The 18914-nt window shown below is 49.6% G+C and overlaps 1 protein-coding gene across 2 annotated transcripts in view; it reads right to left on the reverse strand.

The window, feature by feature from the left end:
* USP31 (ubiquitin specific peptidase 31) overlaps positions 1–6766 on the reverse strand; it is a 73657-nt gene extending 66891 nt beyond the window's left edge. For both annotated transcript variants that reach the window (XM_074964934.1, XM_074964933.1), the window contains exon 1: positions 6152–6766. In XM_074964934.1, the coding sequence (XP_074821035.1) occupies positions 6152–6766 (615 nt within the window). The remainder of the gene's footprint in view (positions 1–6151) is intronic.
* Between the last annotated feature and the right edge of the window lie 12148 nt (positions 6767–18914).

The raw sequence follows: 18914 nt of genomic DNA on the forward strand, positions 1-18914 counted from the left end.
TTGGGTAATTATTTTCTGGTAACAAGCTTTTAGGGCTTCCAAAAAGTCTGCACAGGAAGTTATTAGGATGGGGTGCAATATTGCTCTCCTCTAGATACCTTCAAACTTTAACAAACATATTAAAGACTGACTAAGGAAAGGATAGAATTAGGAAACAGTGTGTTGCTTCTGATAACAGGATAACATTCGTTTAGCTAAAAGAAAAGGAGGACTTGTGGCACCTTAGAGACTAACAAATTTATTCGAGCATAAGCTTTCGTGAGCTACTGGCACTGAGTAAGGTCCATCTTCACATCTGCAAGGAGTGAGCAAGCAGGTTTATACCAGATACAAAGTGATTTGATGATTACACTCTCATGTGCTAGCTAGGCTGCCTCTTTACAAGGGGCAAGCTGTTTCTAGTGAATTGACTTTTTGCATTCTCTGTCCTGAAGTGTAACCATCCTGAGCCTGCTGTTAAATCCTGTGTTTAATGGGATTATTTGCTAACTGACAGATTTGCACAATGCCTCTTTAAAGGTATAAGTAAATACTCTTGTGTGGCTAAGGCGGGGACTGTAAAGTATGGGAAAAAGTAGAACTTGAATTTTTCCATTTAAAAGCGAGAGCTAAATGAATGGTTTCAGAGTAGCAGCCGTGTTAGTCTGTATCCGCAAAAAGAAAAGGAGGACTTGTGGCACCTTAGAGACTAACACATTTATTTGAGCATAAGCTTTCGTGAGCTTTTCTTTTTGCGGATACAGACTAACACGGCTGCTACTGTGAAACCAGTAAGTTAGGGTGTGAATCTATTGTCCGTGTGGCCCCTCTGAATAGGATAAACAGGAGTATATCAAAGCATGCTAGGGAACTTTCAGTGCATTGCAGCAGGGTTCACACGGACAGCTAGTGAGCTTAGATTCCCCATGATATGTTGCTTGACAGATCATCCAGAAGGCTCCTCAGGTGACTCAAAAGATGGTATGTGAGAGAGGCATATAACGAATGCCTAGAAAGAGGTGTTCGCCTAGCAGTTGTGGGGTTTTTGAGAGGAATGGGAATGCAGAAAAAAAGAGTTCTACTAAAACCTTTTGAAGGCAGGAGTTATTTCTATCTAGGTATCATTGTTATTAATCACGAACATGATGGTAGTGCTTAAAGACTAAACAAGTGAGGCCTCATGGATGCCTTGTACAAGCACAAGAGTAGTAGATGCTCCCTTCCCCCACTTCCATCGCTATTTTGTCACTGCAATGTAAACTCCACTGCAATCTGAAGTCATTTATAAATTTCCAAATGCAAGTTCAACTGATTATTTGATCATGGCAGTCGAAGGAGTAATTGGTAACAGTTTATATGACCCATTCAAAGACTAGTTTTTAGACTGTGGACTCCTTGGGACAAGACTGTCCTTTCTCTATTCAGGAAGCACTTTGCACACTCGAGGCACTATCAGAAAAAAAATGATTTGAAGTATCTGTGTCCCCAAGCACGTCTAGAAATGGTTTCATTATTCCTGCAGTTCAAGGGGTCTGTTCTTCAAGTGCTTATACAGCCCAGCACGATATTCAGTATTGAAAACTCAAGTGTTCACTCACATGAGGACCCCACACAGCAACTATGCACAATGTAATCGCTGAATATGCAGTTAGCTGTGCCACGCACACATGACAGGGACAGCAGCTAGTGGGGCCCAGCTCACAAATGAATTAACAGACCTCCACAACAAAAAACATGGAAATAGCAGGACTGCAATGGAAAGACATCAGTGGATTTCCTGTGTGGAAACAGACAAGATTGCTGGCCATTGTCCCAAATTCAGAAGATTAGGGAGCCTAAATTGTGTCCGTGCAACCCCCAAATGGGCAATTTAACAGGAATCAAGAGGGCACACCCAGTAGATACATCGGGTGGGTCAGGATATTACTGTCTTCATCTTCAGTAAGAAAGTGCAGCATGTGAAGATTACATATTCTGGAATTTGATGGGACCTAGTTGCTCAGATCAAGGTACAGCACTGCATGCTGGGACCTGCAATCTCCACTGGTCACACCATCATTTGGATAACGGAGCCCTATCGTGCCTTCAAGAGCCACATCAGACGCACAAACCATATTTCCGGCTGCTCTGGCTATAATCCAGTACATCCTCTCTTCATCCTGCCATGCAGGAAAAGAATTCACCATTTAGATGAACAAAATGAAGTCTCCACTATCTCTTAATCCTGCAAGGGAGAGCTGAATTTTGATGCTCCAAAGAGTCATTGTTTCAAAGAAGGTAATTTAGTAGTACTGTACTCTCACTATGCTAGGAGTAAAGTTAGCCCAGGAATAACCTCTTACTGTAGCTTTGTCAGGTGCCTTTCATCCCAAAGGACCGACAGTGCTTTAAAGACTACAGACACAAGATCACTTCCCCCACCACCACAGAAGTGACCTGACTTCTGGGGCAAACATGACAGCTATTTAACAGCACAATACTTTACAGTAGCTTTGGGCAGAAACTAAAACTGCAGAAGAAATGTTTAAGTAGGCAGAATGCACCCAAGTAAAACAGGAGTTGGCACAGATGTGGAGATTAAAATCCTCCACTCTTGCAAAAAGTGAAATTGTATATTTTCACGTGGTCAGAAACTTGGTTTGAGTGTAAGAATCTACCCTTTAAAATGACTGACTCTGTAAGAATGGCATCTTACTATTCAACAGATCTACTTTCTGCATGTAATCAGTCAGACTTGCTCACTTGAGTGACAAAAACAAGTTTTAATTTTAACACATTAGCACTGCAGAATCCACACAGCAATGGAACAGCAAGGTGGATGCTTTCTGGGCTCTCACAAAACCAAGAGAATTGTTTATCAAGTTTGAATAGAACACTAAAAATAAAAATACTGGAGTTACTAAGTATAGAATCTGATCTGCAGAATATTTATTACTGGTGACGATACATGAGCCAGAAAGCACCTCATTTGATTTATAGCTTGAGTCTGTGGCACTATCATGTAAAATGCAAGTCTGCTTTTTTGAAGACACTTAGAAGCTAAGTTAGGTCTCTGGAGCTGCTGAAATACAAATGTTGAATCCCACAAGGCCCCTTCTGGAGAAGCATGTTTCAAATTAGAACCATGCTTTGCATTCCTCCTGAAAGACAGCATCAATACAGTACTCTCCTGCACCATGCTGGGAAGTCATGCCCACTGAATCATGAACACCAGGTCCTACAGCACCTGCAGCTAGACTACAAAAATTGGAAGTCATATTACAGCAACAATGCAGTGGTTCTCAACCTGTGGCCCTATCAGCACACAGCTGCAGCCCATGTGACATCCTCAGGGCCACACAAGTACTATATATATTGTGTGGATGTCATCCACATAACAGAGAGAGAGCTTCATGTGTGGCCCACAGTAGTAAATAGGTTGAGAACCACTGCATTAGTGGTAAGCTGCTAGGGCAGTCATGCAAACCTGCTCTGTCCTGTCATGGTGCCATGACTACACCAGTGCTTGCAATATTCATGGCAGCAGTTGTAATACAGGTAATAATTTTTCTTGTGTAGACCAAATCTAGGGTGAGAGTTCTCCGAGGAACACCAAGAAGTAACCTAACCCAATCATGCTTATGACTAGACCACAAGTTAAAACTATCCCAGTTTTCACATCCGGAAAAAGAAATGCCAAAGAAAAAGTGTGGCCTGAGGCAAAAGCAAGCAGTTGTTACAGGAGACTACTTGAGAAAGAGTACTATTTACACAAAACAAACTGTTCATTGCTCAGCTTTGCGAACCAGATGACTGAAGTGTACCTTCTGCTCACAGCCACAAGTTGGTTCCACCAGGCAGCTTTCAATTAGCAACATATGGGCCACATATCTAGAAATAAGAAAAGGAGTACTTGTGGCACCTTAGAGACTAACCAATTTATTTGAGCATAAGCTTTCATGAGCTACAGCTCACTTCATTGGATACATAATGTTTTTATACACACAGACTATGAAAAAATGGGTGTTTATCACTACAAACACCCATTTTTTCATGGTCTGTGTGTATAAGAACATCCTCACTGTATTTTCCACTTTATGCATCCAATGAATGAGCTGTAGCTCACGAAAGCTTATGCTCAAATAAATTGGTTAGTCTCTAAGGTGCCACAAGTACTCCTTTTCTTTTTGCGAATACAGACTAACACGGCTGTTACTCTGAAACATATCTAGAAATAGTATTTCAGACATGTCAAGAGCCCCAAAATTCTGTTCCACGGGACTTTGGAATAAGCTTTAAGACAGGAAAAGATCACCAAAACAAAGTCTGGTACACACTTAACTTGCTATGAGCCTGGTTTTGTATTGATGTTAATAAGTTAAAAACTTATTCAGAGAAGGGTTCTCAGGCAAACTAGTCCCAAGGGCAAGGTTAGCCACTGGCACATGAGACTGGATCTGAGTAAAGAGAGAGGAGGGCTAACTTAAAAGTAAACTAGTTTAAGAAGGTAAGTAGTGTATTGCTAGCATAGCCAGGTTAACAAGCAACTGCTGCTCTACAGACAAGAAACAAGCTGTTTGCAAACACTGCCAAGTTTACCTTCACACTCGATTTCAACATTTAGTTTTTTGCTTTGCATGACAGACGTTTCAAACTTTGAAAACTCCAATCTGCTGTTTGTCTGTTTACAGACAGCTAGCATTTTTGCTTACTCAGAACTGTGAGAAACAACGTTCTGCATAGGTATTGGTTATCCCAGACAGTCACTAGTGACTGCCAATGTACAACATGCCTTATGAATCTGCTTATACTTCACCTAGTGGTACACATCTGGTCCCAGCTTCTTAATAGAACCAAAATAAACATTTGTGGCCAAGAATAAAAAGATAAATATCCACTAAAAAGAGTTCCTTTCTCCTGAAAACACTTAATTGAAACAATAAAGGAATCTCCCTAGTGCACTGGTATTCAAACTCGTTTCCTGGTGACCCAATTGAAGAAAATTGTTGACGCCCACAACTCAGGGCTGGGGCAGAGGGTTGGGGTGCAGGGGATGGAATGCTTGGGGACATGAAGGGATGCAGGAGTGGGGACAGGGCTCTGGGTTCAGGCTCTGGGGTGGGGACAGGGATGAGGGGTTTGGGGTGCAGAAAGCAGCTCCAGGTTTGGGGGAGGGCTCAGGGCTGGGGATTGGCAGGCAGGGTTGGTCCCAGTCAGCAGCACAGCGGGGATGCTAAGGCAGGCTTCCTGCCTGTCCTGGTACTACAGACTGCACTGTGCCCCAGAGGCGGCCAGCAGCGGGTCCGGCTCCTAGGCAGAGACCCGCAAAGTGGCTCCACATGGTTTTTGCCTGCAGATACCACACCCCCCAGCTCCCATTGGCTGGTTCACGGCCAATGGGAGTGCAGCGCCAGTGCTCAGGGCAGGGGCAGTGCCTGGAACCCCATGGCCTGCCCCGCCTAGGAGCCAGATCTGCTGTTGGCAGCTTCCAGGGTACAGTGCAGTGTCGGAACAAGTAGGAACTAGCCTGCCTTAGCCAAGCAGCACCGCCGATGCGCCTTTTAACCGCCCAGTTGGCGGTGCTGACGAGAGCCGCCGGGACCCAGTGCCTGACATTCCTTGACCCAGTACTGGGTTGCGCGACCCACAGTTTGAAAACCACTGCCCTAGTGTATACCAAAGCCCTCACGCTTGTAAATGAAATAGCTAAACATTAGGTCAGCCTATGTCCTACTAAAGTATGACCTTGTATAACCTGCCTTTCCTCTTGCTTTTTCAGTTACAAGTTCTCCTCTTAGTCATTATAAACGGTGAAAGATTTCCACATAGCCCGGGGCCAGCTAATGGGCGTGAACAAGGAATGGCAGGTGCCCGTGTAGGGGACCATAGCACAGCTGTTCAATAAAAATCTGACCCAATTCAAACAAAGCGCTGCTGAGGGCAAAACGCAGCGCCGGCAGGCGAGCCAGAGCGGCGACCGCAGGGCGGGGAACGCCCTGAGCAGAGGCACATGCCCGATGGGTTTGCACCCCAGCCCCTCACCTGCGCTGCTCAGTGGCGGGCGCGGCGCGGAGCACGTGTTCCACAGATTACACCCATGGGCCAGAGGCAGGCGCCGGGGAAAGGGCCAGCAGCGGCCCCCGGCCCAAAGGCGAGCCCAGGCAGCCGCGCCCCCGAGGCTGCCCCGCCTCACCTTGAACTCGCGGCTGTGCTGCGGGGTGTACTCCAGCGTCCAGAGCGCCCGCACCAGCTGCGCCAGCTGCTCGGTGACCTCGCCCTTGGGCGGGGGCGGCGGCGGCGGCGGGGGGGCGCCGTCGCCGGGCGGGGGGGCGGTGTCCGCGGCGCAGGGCGGCTCGCCGCCCGCCTGGCCCCGGTAGTGCTCCAGCGCCAGGTACTCGGCGAAGAGCTCGGTGTTGCTGAGGCACTGCAGGACGGCGTTCATGAAGCACGTGTTCCCGTGGTTCTTCAGCCCGGCCACCCCGGGCACCGGCTCCAGCGCCTCGGGCGGCGGCGGCGGCAGCGGCGGCTCGGGGCTGGGCGGCGGCGGCGGCGGCCGGGCCGGGTGGAAGCAGCTGCCCAGGCCGCGGGCCGCCGCCGGCGGGGGCAGGCGCGGGGGCTGCGGGCCGCGGGCCGCCTCGGGCTCGCTGCTGTAGTGCGACAGGGTGGAGAGGGTCTTGAGCACCCGGCTCATGAAGCCGCTGAGCGAGCGGGCCGAGCCCGCGCCGGCCCGGCCCCGGAACAGCCGCTTGCTGAAGGAGCGTTTCTCCGGGGGGCCGCCGGCCGGCCCGGGGCCGCCCACCCTGGACATGGCTCCCGAGCCCACGGCACATCCCCGGCGGGCGCTGCGATCGGCCGCTCAGGCCGCGGCCTCCCGTAGCCTCTGCAGCCCGGCTCCCGTCCCCGCTGGGCGGCGAGCAGAGCAGCGGGGGGGGGGGCTCACCGGGACTCCACGGAGCGGCGGGGGGCGGGGCCGCCGCGGGTCACGTGCCCGCCGTGAGGCCGCCGGCGCCATGTTGGGCGCGGGCCGGCCGGGCGCCATCTTTACTAGGGCGGCACGTTCGGAGCCCGCTACAGGGGCCAGAGCGGGCGGCCAGGGTCCCCTTCCACTTCGCTGCGCAGCCCCAGCCCCGAGTACAGCAGCGGCCCTGGCGGGAAACCTTTCCGGGGCCGCAACGGGCGCCGTCCGCAGGATCCTGCCTAGCGCCCCCCTCAGCGCCTGCCCGCCCGGCAACCCCGCCCCAGGGCCCGGGAGACCCTAGGCCGGGCAAGGGGCGGGGGGTGGCACCAGCGGCCATCTTCTGCCCCGCCTGTCCCTGTTCTCTCACCAACTGCCCCGCCTGTCCCTGTTCTGCCACCCTCTTTCACCAACTGCCACCAATAGCCCTGCCTGCCCCACTTCTGCCACCAACTGCCCCGCCTGTCCCTGTTCTCTCACCAACTGCCACCTTCTGTCACCAACTGCCCCGCCTGTCCCTCTTCTGCCACCACCTGTCACCAACTGCCACCAACTGCCCCGCCTGTCCCTGTTCTGTCACCAACTGCCCTGCCTGTCACCAACTGCCATCTTCTGTCACCAACTGCCACCAACTGCCCCGCCTGTCCCTGTTCTGTCACCAACTGCCACCTTCTGTCACCAACTGCCCCGCCTGTCCCTGTTCTGTCACCAACTGCCACCTTCTGTCACCAACTGCCCTGCCTGTCCCTCTTCTGCCACCAACTGCCATGTTCTGCCCCCAACTGCCCCACCTGTCCCTGTTCTGTCACCACCTGTCACCTTCTGCCACCAACTGCCCCGCCTGTCCCTGTTCTGTCACCAACTGCCCTGCCTGTCACCAACTGCCATCTTCTGTCACCAACTGCCACCAACTGCCCCGCCTGTCCCTGTTCTGTCACCAACTGCCACCTTCTGTCACCAACTGCCCTGCCTGTCCCTCTTCTGCCACCTTCTGTCACCAACTGCCCCGCCTGTCCCTGTTCTGTCACCAACTGCCCCACCTGTCACCAACTGCCCCACCTGTCCCTGGTCTGTCACCAACTGCCCTGCCTGTCACCAACTGCCATCTTCTGTCACCAACTGCCACCAACTGCCCCGCCTGTCCCTGTTCTGTCACCAACTGCCCCACCTGTCACCAACTGCCATCTTCTGCCACCAACAGCCCCGCCTGTCCCTGTTCTCCCACCAACTGGCTTGCCTGTCACCAGCTGCCCTGCCTGTCCCTGTTCTGTCACAAACTGCCCCACCTGTCACCAACTGCCATCTTCTGCCACCAACAGCCCCGCCTGTCCCTGTTCTGCCACTAACTGGCCTGCCTGTCACCAGCTGCCATCTTCTGTCACCAACTGCCATCTTCTGCCACCAACTGCCCCGCCTGTCCCTGTTCTGCCACCAACTGCCATCTTCTGTCACCAACTGCCCCTCCTGTCCCTGTTCTGTCACCATCTGCCTCGCCTGTCACCAACTGCCCCGCCTGTCTCTGTTCTGCCATCACCTGCCCCGCCTGTCACCAACTGCCTCGCCTGTCCCTGTTCTGTCACCAACTGCCCTACCTGTCCCTGGTCTGTCACCAACTGCCCTGCCTGTCACCAACTGCCTCGCCTGTCCCTGTTCTGTCACCAACTGCCATCTTCTGCCACCAACTGCCCCGCCTGTCCCTGTTCTGTCACCAACTGCCCCACCTGTCACCAACTGCCATCTTCTGCCACCAACAGCCCCGCCTGTCCCTGTTCTCCCACCAACTGGCTTGCCTGTCACCAACTGCCCTGCCTGTCCCTGTTCTGTCACCAACTGCCCCGCCTGTCACCAACTGCCCCGCCTATCCCTGTTCTGTCACCAACTGCCATCTTCTGTCACCAACTGCCACCAACTGCCCCGCCTGTCCCTGTTCTGCCAACTACCTTGCCTGCCACCAACTGCCTCGCCTGTCCCTGTTCTGTCACCAACTGCCCCGCCTGTCACCAACTGCCCCGCCTGTCCCTCTTCTGTCACCAGCTGCCTTGCTGTCACCAGCAGCCATATTCTGCCACCAACTGCCCTGCCTGTCCCTCTTCCGTCACCAGTGGCCATGTTCTGTCACCAGCTGCCTTGCCTGTCACCAGCAGCTGTGTTCTGCCACAGCCTGTCCTCAACTGTCCCACCTGTCACCAATGGCCAGATTCTGTCACAGCCTGTCATCAAGTGCCCTGCTTGTCACTAGTAGGGTTACCACCCAGCCAGTATTTGACTGGCCTGGCTGTTTTGGGGGGCGGGGGTTAATGGATTTGCCAGTTGCCAGAAAAATAATTTAATCTGCCGGGTTTGGTTTGGTTTTTTTGCTGGGTCTAAAGATTTGCATTATCACAATATACTGAGATAGCTAATGTTAAAAGTTTCTTTTTAGTGTATGCACAACATGTCTCAAGTGGCATGTGACCAGGATTCATCACCAAATTTAGTCCACTGGTTGGATCACTGGCAGGGAGTGCGATGTGAACCGTGTTTCATGCCCCCCCAGAAGTTTCTGTGTCCAGATAAAGATGCTGCAGTGTTCACACTTCCATAGTTAAACAATAACAGATCAAAACTGTTGAAAATATAGCAGCTGTCTGCCCACCAACACGCAAGTGCACTGTGCATGTGTGTGAGAGAGGATTTGAATCGCGAGGGAGGAGACGTGAGGCATATTAAATAATGGAAGATCAGGGCAATGGTGCAAGTGATCCTACTACACCCCCGAAAAAAAATCTCGCACATTCAGTGACAACTGGCTAAAAGAAACAGACTACAAAGACTGGCTGGCAAAATGTGCTGATAAAACAAATGTCCGTTTATTATCAATGATGTTATCAATCTTATCTATATGTGTTATCTCTCTAGATACTATAAGTGGCTGTTGAAGGGTGGGAGTTGTGGAGTTACGTACTCGTTTGGGTTATGGCAAGCGTGCCTTGTTGGGGGAAGGGGTTCCTGGGTTTTTTGCATTCAAAGATGGTAACCCCAGTCACCAATGGCCGTGTTCTGCCACTGACTGCCCCACCTGTCACTAGTGGCCATGTTCTGCCACCAGCTGCCCTGCCTGCCACCAATGGCCATGTTATGTCACAGCCTGTTACAACTTCCCCATCTCTCACCAGTGGCCATGTTCTCATGGAGGACAGGAGAGATACTCAAGGACTGGAAAAGGGCAAATACAGTACCTATTTGTAAAAAGGGGAATAAGGAAACCCAGGGAGTTATAGACTGGTTAGCTTCACGTCAGTACCTGGCAAGATAATGGAACAAATAATCAATTTGTAAGCACCCAGAACAAAATAAGATGATAAGTAACAGTCAACATTGATTTGTAAAGAACAAATCATATCTAACCAACCTGATATCCCCCTTTGACTGGGTAACAAGACTTGTGGATAGAGGGGAACAGTATATACGATATACCTCGACTTTAATAAGGCTTTTGACACTGTCTCACACGGTCTCATAACCAAACTAGAGAAATACAGCCTAGACAAACCTACTATAAGGGTGCAAAACTGCTTGGGAAACTGTACTCAGAAAGCCAATGCTCAAACCACTGAGCTATCTCTCCTCCTCAGAGAGTAATTATCAATGGTTCACAATCAAGCTGGAAGGGCATAACGAGTGCGGTCCTGCATGAATCTGTCCTGGGTCTGGTTCTATTCAATATCTTCATAAATGATTTGGATAATGGTATATAGAGAGTACACTTATAAAGTCTGCAGATAATACCAAAATAGGAAGGGTTGCAAGCACTTTGGAGGACAGGATTAGAATTCAAAATGATCTTGCTAAACTGGAGAAATTGTCTGAAAATTAATAGGATGAAATTCAATAAGGACAAATGCAAAGTATTACACTAAGGAAGAAATAATCAACTGCACAAATACAAAATGGGAAATGAGTGCCTAGGAAGGAGTACTGCCAAGAAAAGAATCTGGGGGTTATAGTGGATGACAAATTAAATGTGAGTTAACAGTATAATACCATTGCAAAAAAAGCAAAATCATTCTGGGATGTATTAGCAGGAGTGTCATAGGAAAAACATGAGAAGTAATTCTTCTACTCTACTCAGCACTGATAAGGCCTCAACTGGAGTAGTGTGTTCTAGGCACCACACTTTGGGGAAAATGTAGATAAATTGGAGAAAGTTCAGGGGAGAGCAACAAAAAATGATTAAACATCTAGAAAACATGACCTTGAGGAAAGTTTGAAAAAAATGGATTTGTTTAGTCTGGGGAAGAGAAGACTGAGGTGGGACATGATAACAGTCTTCAAGTACAAAAAAGGTTGTTACAAAAAGGAGGGTGATAAACTGTTCTCATGAGGACAAGACAAGAAGTAATGAGCTTAGATTGCAGCAAGGGAGGTTTAGATTAGACATTAGGAAAAACTTCCTTACTCTAAAGGGTAGTTAAGCACTAGAACAAATTACCTAGGGAGGTTGTGGAATTTCCATCATTGGAGGTTTTTAAGAACTGATTAGACTGACACCTGTCAGAGATGGTCTAGATAATACCTTAGTCCTGCCTCAGTGGGCAGGGGACTGGATTAGATGACCTATTGAGGTCCCTTGCAGTTCTACATTTCATAGAATTGTAGGACTGGAAGGGACCTCGTGAGGTCTTCTACTCCAGTCCCTGAACTCATGGCAGGACTAAGGTATTATCTAGACCAAGGGTCTCAAACAGTGGCCAGTGAAGTTATTTCCTGTGGCCTGCCATAGGCGCTGACTCCACCAGCAGCCAAGCTGCCCTCCACTCCTTCTTCCCGCCCTGAGCACGCTGCATCCCCGCTCCTCCACTTACCTCCCAGCGCATCCCGCCACTAAACAGCTGTTTGGCGGCACTTAGGACTTTCCGGGAGGGAGGGGGAAGGAGCAGGGACACAGCATGCTCAGGGGAGGAGGCAGAGAAGAGGCGGGGCCAGGGCGGGGATTTGCGGAAGGGGTTGGAATAGGGCAGGGTTGGGGTGGGGACTTTGGGGAACGGATTGGAATGGGGGTGGGGCCTCGTGGACTAGACCAGCAGTCTGAGGTATGAAGTTCAGCATGTATGGTTCTTTGCTGTGAGTAGTTGCAAAGAATGTTTGTTAAAAGAGGCAACATATTTTGATTGAATAGTTACTTTAAAAAGTTCCTGACATTACGGTGATGTTGATAGACTGTTAGTGTAGATCATCATCAGTGTTACTGACCACATAAGGAATAATTACAGGTGTTTATATTTTATTAAATCCCTCTTCGCATTACAGTTTTTAAAAAGTTATTACATTGACTTTTAATAGCACACTATATTACTCTTCATTTTTTTCATTTTTGACTATACTTTTGTATCGTTGTATGAAAAGGTTTCAGTGATGCGGCCCTCAGGCCAATGTACTAGTGCTCATGCAGCCCTCGTGGTGATCTGAGTTTGAGATCCTTGATATAGACCATTCCTGACAGGTGTTTGTCTAACCTGCTCTTAAAAATCTCCAATGATGGAGATTCCAAAACCTCCCTAGGCAATTTATTCCAATGCTTGATCACCCTGACAGTGAAGAAGTTTTTCCTAATGTCCAACCTAACCCTCCCTTGCTGCAATTTAAGCCCATTGCTTCTTGTCCTGTCCTCAGTGGTTAAGGAGAACAATTTTTCTCCCTCCTCCTTGTAATAATAATGGCAAAAAGTTCTGAGACATTCACAAAAAGAAAAAAGAAAAGGAGTACTTGTGGCACCTTAGAGACTAACCAGTTTATTTGAGCATGAGCTTTCGTGAGCTACAGCTCACTTCATCGGATGCCTACTGTGGAAAGTATGCACACAGTATGCATCCGATGAAGTGAGCTGTAGCTCACGAAAGCTCATGCTCACATAAACTGGTTAGTCTCTAAGGTGCCACAAGTACTCCTTTTCTTTTTTCTTTTTACGAATACAGACTAACACGGCTGTTACTCTGAAACGAGACATTCACAGTTGCTCCTGAGATCACGCTTTTAAAAAACCTCAGAAAATCACAAGACGTGTGATAATATCACAAGAGCTGGAAAGTCTGCTGCCTGCCACCATGCCTGCTGCCACCCACTGACACCCTCCCCTGATGCCCATATCACTCACCACTACCATCACTGCCCCTCCCTCTCACAATGTGCCACAATTGCTCCCACCTGTCAGCAACTGCCATTCTCATTGCCAACTGGGCAGTCTCTGTTCTGTGAATGAAAACTGGACGTGAGCCTCCAGGACTGCCAGTCCAGCACATTTCCCCAGCATAAGGTTCACTTAAAGAGTAAGGATTATGCCTGCAGACCCACCCCATACTCACATGCTCGTGTCAGCTTTTGACATCCCCCAACAACGGGGCCCTGGCCTTGCTAGCTTCTAGGTGCTATCTCATTATAAATGTTAAAATAAAAATAATTTTGTTCTCATCCCAAAGCATCTTCACTGACATGGCAAACAGTGCGGCATCCCCATCCATTCCTGCCCATGGCTCATCCCTCCATTAAGCCCAGCCTGATCATGTCCCTGCACACTGTGTCCCACCATCTAGTTGGTGGTTGGCCTCTAGGTCTGGCTGACCTTGGTTGCATTGGCATTAATAACAATTAATAACTTCTCCAAGCAAAGGGAAACTTACCCTTGGGGCACCCCGCTGCCATTCTCTACCCTGAGACCACCCTCACATAGTGCCCGGGGCAGCGCTCCTTGCTCCCAGGCTCAGTCAGACAGTTACCTTCAACCTCAGGCACTAATCATTAGTTCACCCCCATGTGCACATGCCATGCACTCTTATTTCTCCAGGCCTGCATTTCCTGTAGATTTCCTCTGTTTTCTTTGGCACCAATGACCCTTCAGTGTGTGCCAGTCCCATGGCTCCAACGCCCGGCTTTCCTCCATGTTCAGGGATTGGCAGCAGCTCAAGGGCTGGGCTTCCTATATTTATTTGTAAAGAGGTAACTGTGTAAAGATCACTACGAATGGGAGGGAGGTCAACTAAATATTTCTCTTCTCTTTTTAGGGGAGAGTGGAAGGGAGGTCCAAAGGGGAAACCCAGCAGGGCCCCCCGGTGTGTTTACTGAGCTAGTGGGGAGTTAAGGACAGTTCAGAGCTGTAATAACTAAACATATTTGAAAGAGAATGTGGCTTTACAAAATAAGGAGTGATAAGAGCTCAGGAGACATGGCAAATTTAAAGATGAAAACTATGGGGAGATCCTGCGCTGCAACTCACGAGAGACAGTGCACAGAAAGTGCAGTCAAGGGAGGGAGGGAGGACAAGGTGACTTTAAGCCCCCTTTGTGCCTTCCAGATTCTGAGCCTCTAACGGGGCCTAAACATCCCTCAACATAATTTAGAGCAACTATGAGGATAAGCTAGGGCCACCAGGTATCCGGTTTTGGACCAGAACACCCAGTCAAAAAGGGATCCTGGCAGCTCCGGTCAGCACCACTGACCGGGCCGTTGACTGTCCGGTGGGCAGTGGCAGCATGCGGCGGGGCTGGCAGGTTCCCTGCTAGCCACCATGCTGCATGGCTCCCAGGTCAGGAAGCAGCCAGCATGTCAGGCTCCTAGCCTAAGGGGCGGCCAGGGGGGTCTGCGTGCTGCCCCGCCCCCCACCCACCGGTGCAGCTCCCATTGGCTGGGTCGGGTCAAGGTAGGGGAGGAACTAGCGCAACTTGCAAGCACTCAGCAGGCGGCTGTTGAGGGGTCGTGTGGCGTGTGCCTCTCCCGCTGCTGCCCGGCTTCTCCTCCTCGCGCTCCTCATGCCGCTGGGCTCGAGCTGCAGCATGTGCCCTGCAGCGAACCGGGGTCTGTCTGTCACCCCATTGCCGGCACCCAGGAGTTTGAGGTATGTGTATCCTCATCTCCGAGTGCTAGGAATGGGGCTGCACCCCCATCCCTCCGCTACTGCATCCCTCCCCGTTCCAACCCCACCGCACTCCCATCCCCCGTCACTGCATCCCTCCCCGTCCCAACCCCACCGTACTCCCATCCCCCGTTACTGCATCCCTCCCCATCCCAACCCCACCGCACCCTCATCCCCCCATCATTGCATCCCTCCCCGTCCCAACCCCACTGCATCCCCATCCCCCGTCACTGCATCCCTCCCCGTCCCAACCCCACCCCGCACCCCTATCCCCCCATCATTGCATCCTTCCCATTTCCCACCTGTCCTGCCCCCCACACCTACCCATCCCAGCCCTGTACCCCTTATAGCACACTCCCACCCATCCTCTCCACATCCTAGAGCCACCACCCCATGTCCCTCACCCCCCACATCCCTGCACGCCATTCACCTCCATACACTGCTGCACTCCCATTATATCCCTATACATCCCTGTGCTCCCCACATCCTCATGCACCTGGAGCCTTATGCCTCTCCCTGCATCCCCATCGACCTCACATTCCCCCCCCCCATGCACTCCTCTCTCCTTCACTGCCCCCTCTCACCCCCACCCTGCTCTCGTCCTTGGCCTCTTTCCCTCCCCATCCTCTCTCCTCCACCCCACCCCCTCTTTTCCCCTCCAGCCCACCCTCCTCTGTTCCCCGCTGGGTGATTTAGGCAGCCCCTGGAAAAGTGTATGTAAAAGTGTCTCTGTGTAGGCAAGTGTGTGCATGCAGGCATTGTATGCGTGTAAGAGACTGTGTCTTTGTGTAGGGAGGTGCGAGTATTGCTGCATGTGTGTATATCTGTGTGAATAAAATTTGCAGCCTAACTCTTTGACTTTTGCTGGGCACAAAAAATTGATGACATAAGATCTGTGTGTATTCATTTCATAACAAGTTTTTAAAAGAGACGGGAACTCTAAAAGCAATGTATTATTTCTTAAAAAGTGAATGTTGTTGACTAGTAATTGCAGAAGAGCCAATGGATCATACATTTCTCCCCACCTTTGCCTAGCTACATTATAAACTCTTTGTTGCAGACTCTCTCTTTTTATGTGTTTGTCCAGCACCTACCACCCTGGAGCCCTGATCATAGTTTGGGTCTCTAGGCACTAAACAATAAGTCTAATATTAAATTATGTGGAAGTCTATGAGTTAGTGCATGCTGGATGTGTACACATGAAGACGTGTGTATCTGCATGTAGGTGTGGGAGTCAGTTTCGACAGATTTATTTATATAGGTATCTGGACAGCTGTGCATTTCTGTGGTTGTGCTCTATGGATTTATATTTGGGCTTCAGGAGTGAGCCTTTACTGGACCCAGCGCAGCTGTGAGAATTCCACACATAAAATTACAGTAACTTTAGTGAACAAAAAACATGGAGCTGGTTACGAGAAATGGGAAGAGGGGAAGGAAAGAATCGTGAAAACCTTTGTGAAATTTCATTTTTTAAAATGACCGTTTTTGACTATTTTGCTGCCAGCTCTCGTGTCCTGTAACAAATAAAACCTGAATTTAGCATAATACAGCTGTCAAAACAAGAACTGCGCCTGTCTGGGCCTTGCAGTGAAAAGGAGCACGCGAGAAAGCTTGTGGGAGAGCAAGCAATGGAGGGAGGGGGGATAGAGTGAGCAGGGGGTAGCGCTCAGAAAGGGGTGGGGCCTCAGGGAAGGGGCGGGGCAGTGGGAGGGGCATGGCTGTTCAGTTTTCTGGAATTAGAAAGTTGGCAACCCTAGCATAACCCCACCCCCAATCCTTTCCAAGCCCAGCCTCTAATACCCTCTGTGGCAGGGCCTCAATCTGCTCCAAGCCCCACTCCCAAAATGTCCCCTATGCCCAGTTCCATTGAGGGGGCAGTTTAGAGCCATTTATATCAATCCTACAATGCTCCTGCACTGGGAGAATTCTCCTGGGCCCATTGTGGCTCATTTTACAGCCCCTGTGTGTTACTATAGCAGTGTACCAGAGCCAGGCCAGGGCCAGAATCACTCCCTGCAAATCTACCAGGAACTTCTGAAGTGAAGGCCCGTACTGTGTGAAGCGTGCCACGTACTGACTCACTCAAGACACTTTCCACATCACCTGAGTCTTCCTTGGCAGATTCCCACCCAAATAACGACTATGCCTAACGCTACCCGGCTTGTGACAGCTGAGGAGACCACGACCTGGGTGGCGGCTTCACGCACATTTCCTGCGCTTTCATAGAAAAGAATGCGGTGCACAACAGGATTTGTGAGGAGCAGGACCCTTGCAATGAAGATGGCAGGGAAAGGGGGCTCAATTATTGTAGGGAACCCGAACTGTTGCCCTACTGAGATTATATTTTTTTACTTACCGTGCATAGATTTTATATTGTGTGCATCCACTTTACTGTTGTTGTTATTATCATCATCGTTATTTATTATTTCTACTGTGAGAACACTAGAGGCCCTGATCCAGGCCCCTTTGCACCAGGCCCTGTACAAGGGGTGAGAGCTAGGCCAAGAATTTGGGCAGCTGTAAAAGTGGCATAAAATGACCTGAGCTCCTCCTCCTCTGGAGCTGTGCCTAGCTCACTCAGAGGCCAGGCCAACGTCTTTTATCAGAAACAATAAAATGGCCTTTCTTTGCAAGTTCTATCCCCTCACACTGGCCCAGCAATGGAGCCCAACATAAATCAGTTCTGTACTGATCAGCATCCTATATTACCTGGTATCATATTGCACTCAGATGTGCGGTTTGGTAATTTACTGCTGCAAACCATATCTAGCAGTCTTTCCAGTCAGCTTGGCTTTGCCTAAGCTTGTGGTTTGGAGACATGCCTCACTGCTCTGATATTGTGGTTCGCACACAAATCCTCACATACAGTCGTTTTCATTCCTAAAAGTACTTTGGTTAGTTGACATTTTTTGTAGAAGGTATTTTACCACCTCTCACGCATGGCAGTATTTCTGTGGCTTCCCGTAAGCCAACTCTTTGTTATGTTTTACCATGCTCTGAAGGTCTGAGTGCCTGTGTGTGCACATCACAGCTGGTGTTTATCTGATCAGGGCAGTTCTCTTTCCAAAGCTCCAGTTTACCCTTCTGCAGGGTGGTCAATTAGCAATATTGCAATGAGCCAGCTAGTGTCTGTGTGTGTACTACTGCCCTCTACTGGCTAGAATCAAAACTGCTCATTAAAGTACGGTTATAATTACAGTATCGTTCAGAGGCCCCCAGTCCGGACTTGGCTCTATAGAAACATATAGTAAGAGATAGTCTGACTCAAAGAGCAAGCGTCTGTACTGCTACTAGCTAGTGGAGATTCTCCTTAACTCAGTGGTAGGAGCCTGTGGTTTGAATTAGGAGGATCTGGGTTCTGTCCCAACGGCTGGTTTGAAGTTCCAAGCATGGACTGCCCTGGCAGCTGGGAAGACTTAGCTGGCCAAGCATTTGTTAAAATATGTCTGTGTCTTGTTTATCTCCACTGTACAAGAACCCTCCTTTTACCTGCATGTTTGTTACAAAAATTCCCTCACTATGTTTTTATTTTCAGACAATTTACAGTATTTAAATTGTTCTGTAAGTGGATGCATGGATCTGGAAGAAGTCTTTGTGCCTAGTACATTAACGTTGGTTAGAATATGATGTTAGATTTTATTAATAGGTTTCCCCTACATCCCACTGACATCAGTCATATGCAACTATTGGGCAGCAGCAGGGCGTTCAGAAGTGACTTTTCTCCACTTCGTGAGGTCTGACTTGTATAACCTGTTATGGGCACAGTCTGAGATTCATGGTGGTGTGAATGAGGCCCACCAAATCCATACCACTGACTTGATACATAAAGCAGCAGGGGCCTTCTGATCACCCACCACAAAAAGAGAAACAGGATTACACAGACTAGTTCACACACTGGGATCAGAAAACAAGTGACACATTCTTGATATTCACAATTGCCCCCCTCCCCAGGCTTCCCCAAAAACCCAGGGGAGGGAGGAAAGGCCAAAGACTCCATGAAGTCAGTTGGGGACCTTACCATGTCAATTATTAACCAAGGAGGTGCTCAGATACTGTAGTGATGGATGCCAGTCCAGAACCCTGAAATACGTGAAGCTCAGGAATGCTTCTCTTAGG

The sequence above is a fragment of the Natator depressus genome, chromosome 10 (assembly GCF_965152275.1).
Source record: "Natator depressus isolate rNatDep1 chromosome 10, rNatDep2.hap1, whole genome shotgun sequence".
Lineage (NCBI taxonomy): Eukaryota > Metazoa > Chordata > Testudines > Cheloniidae > Natator > Natator depressus.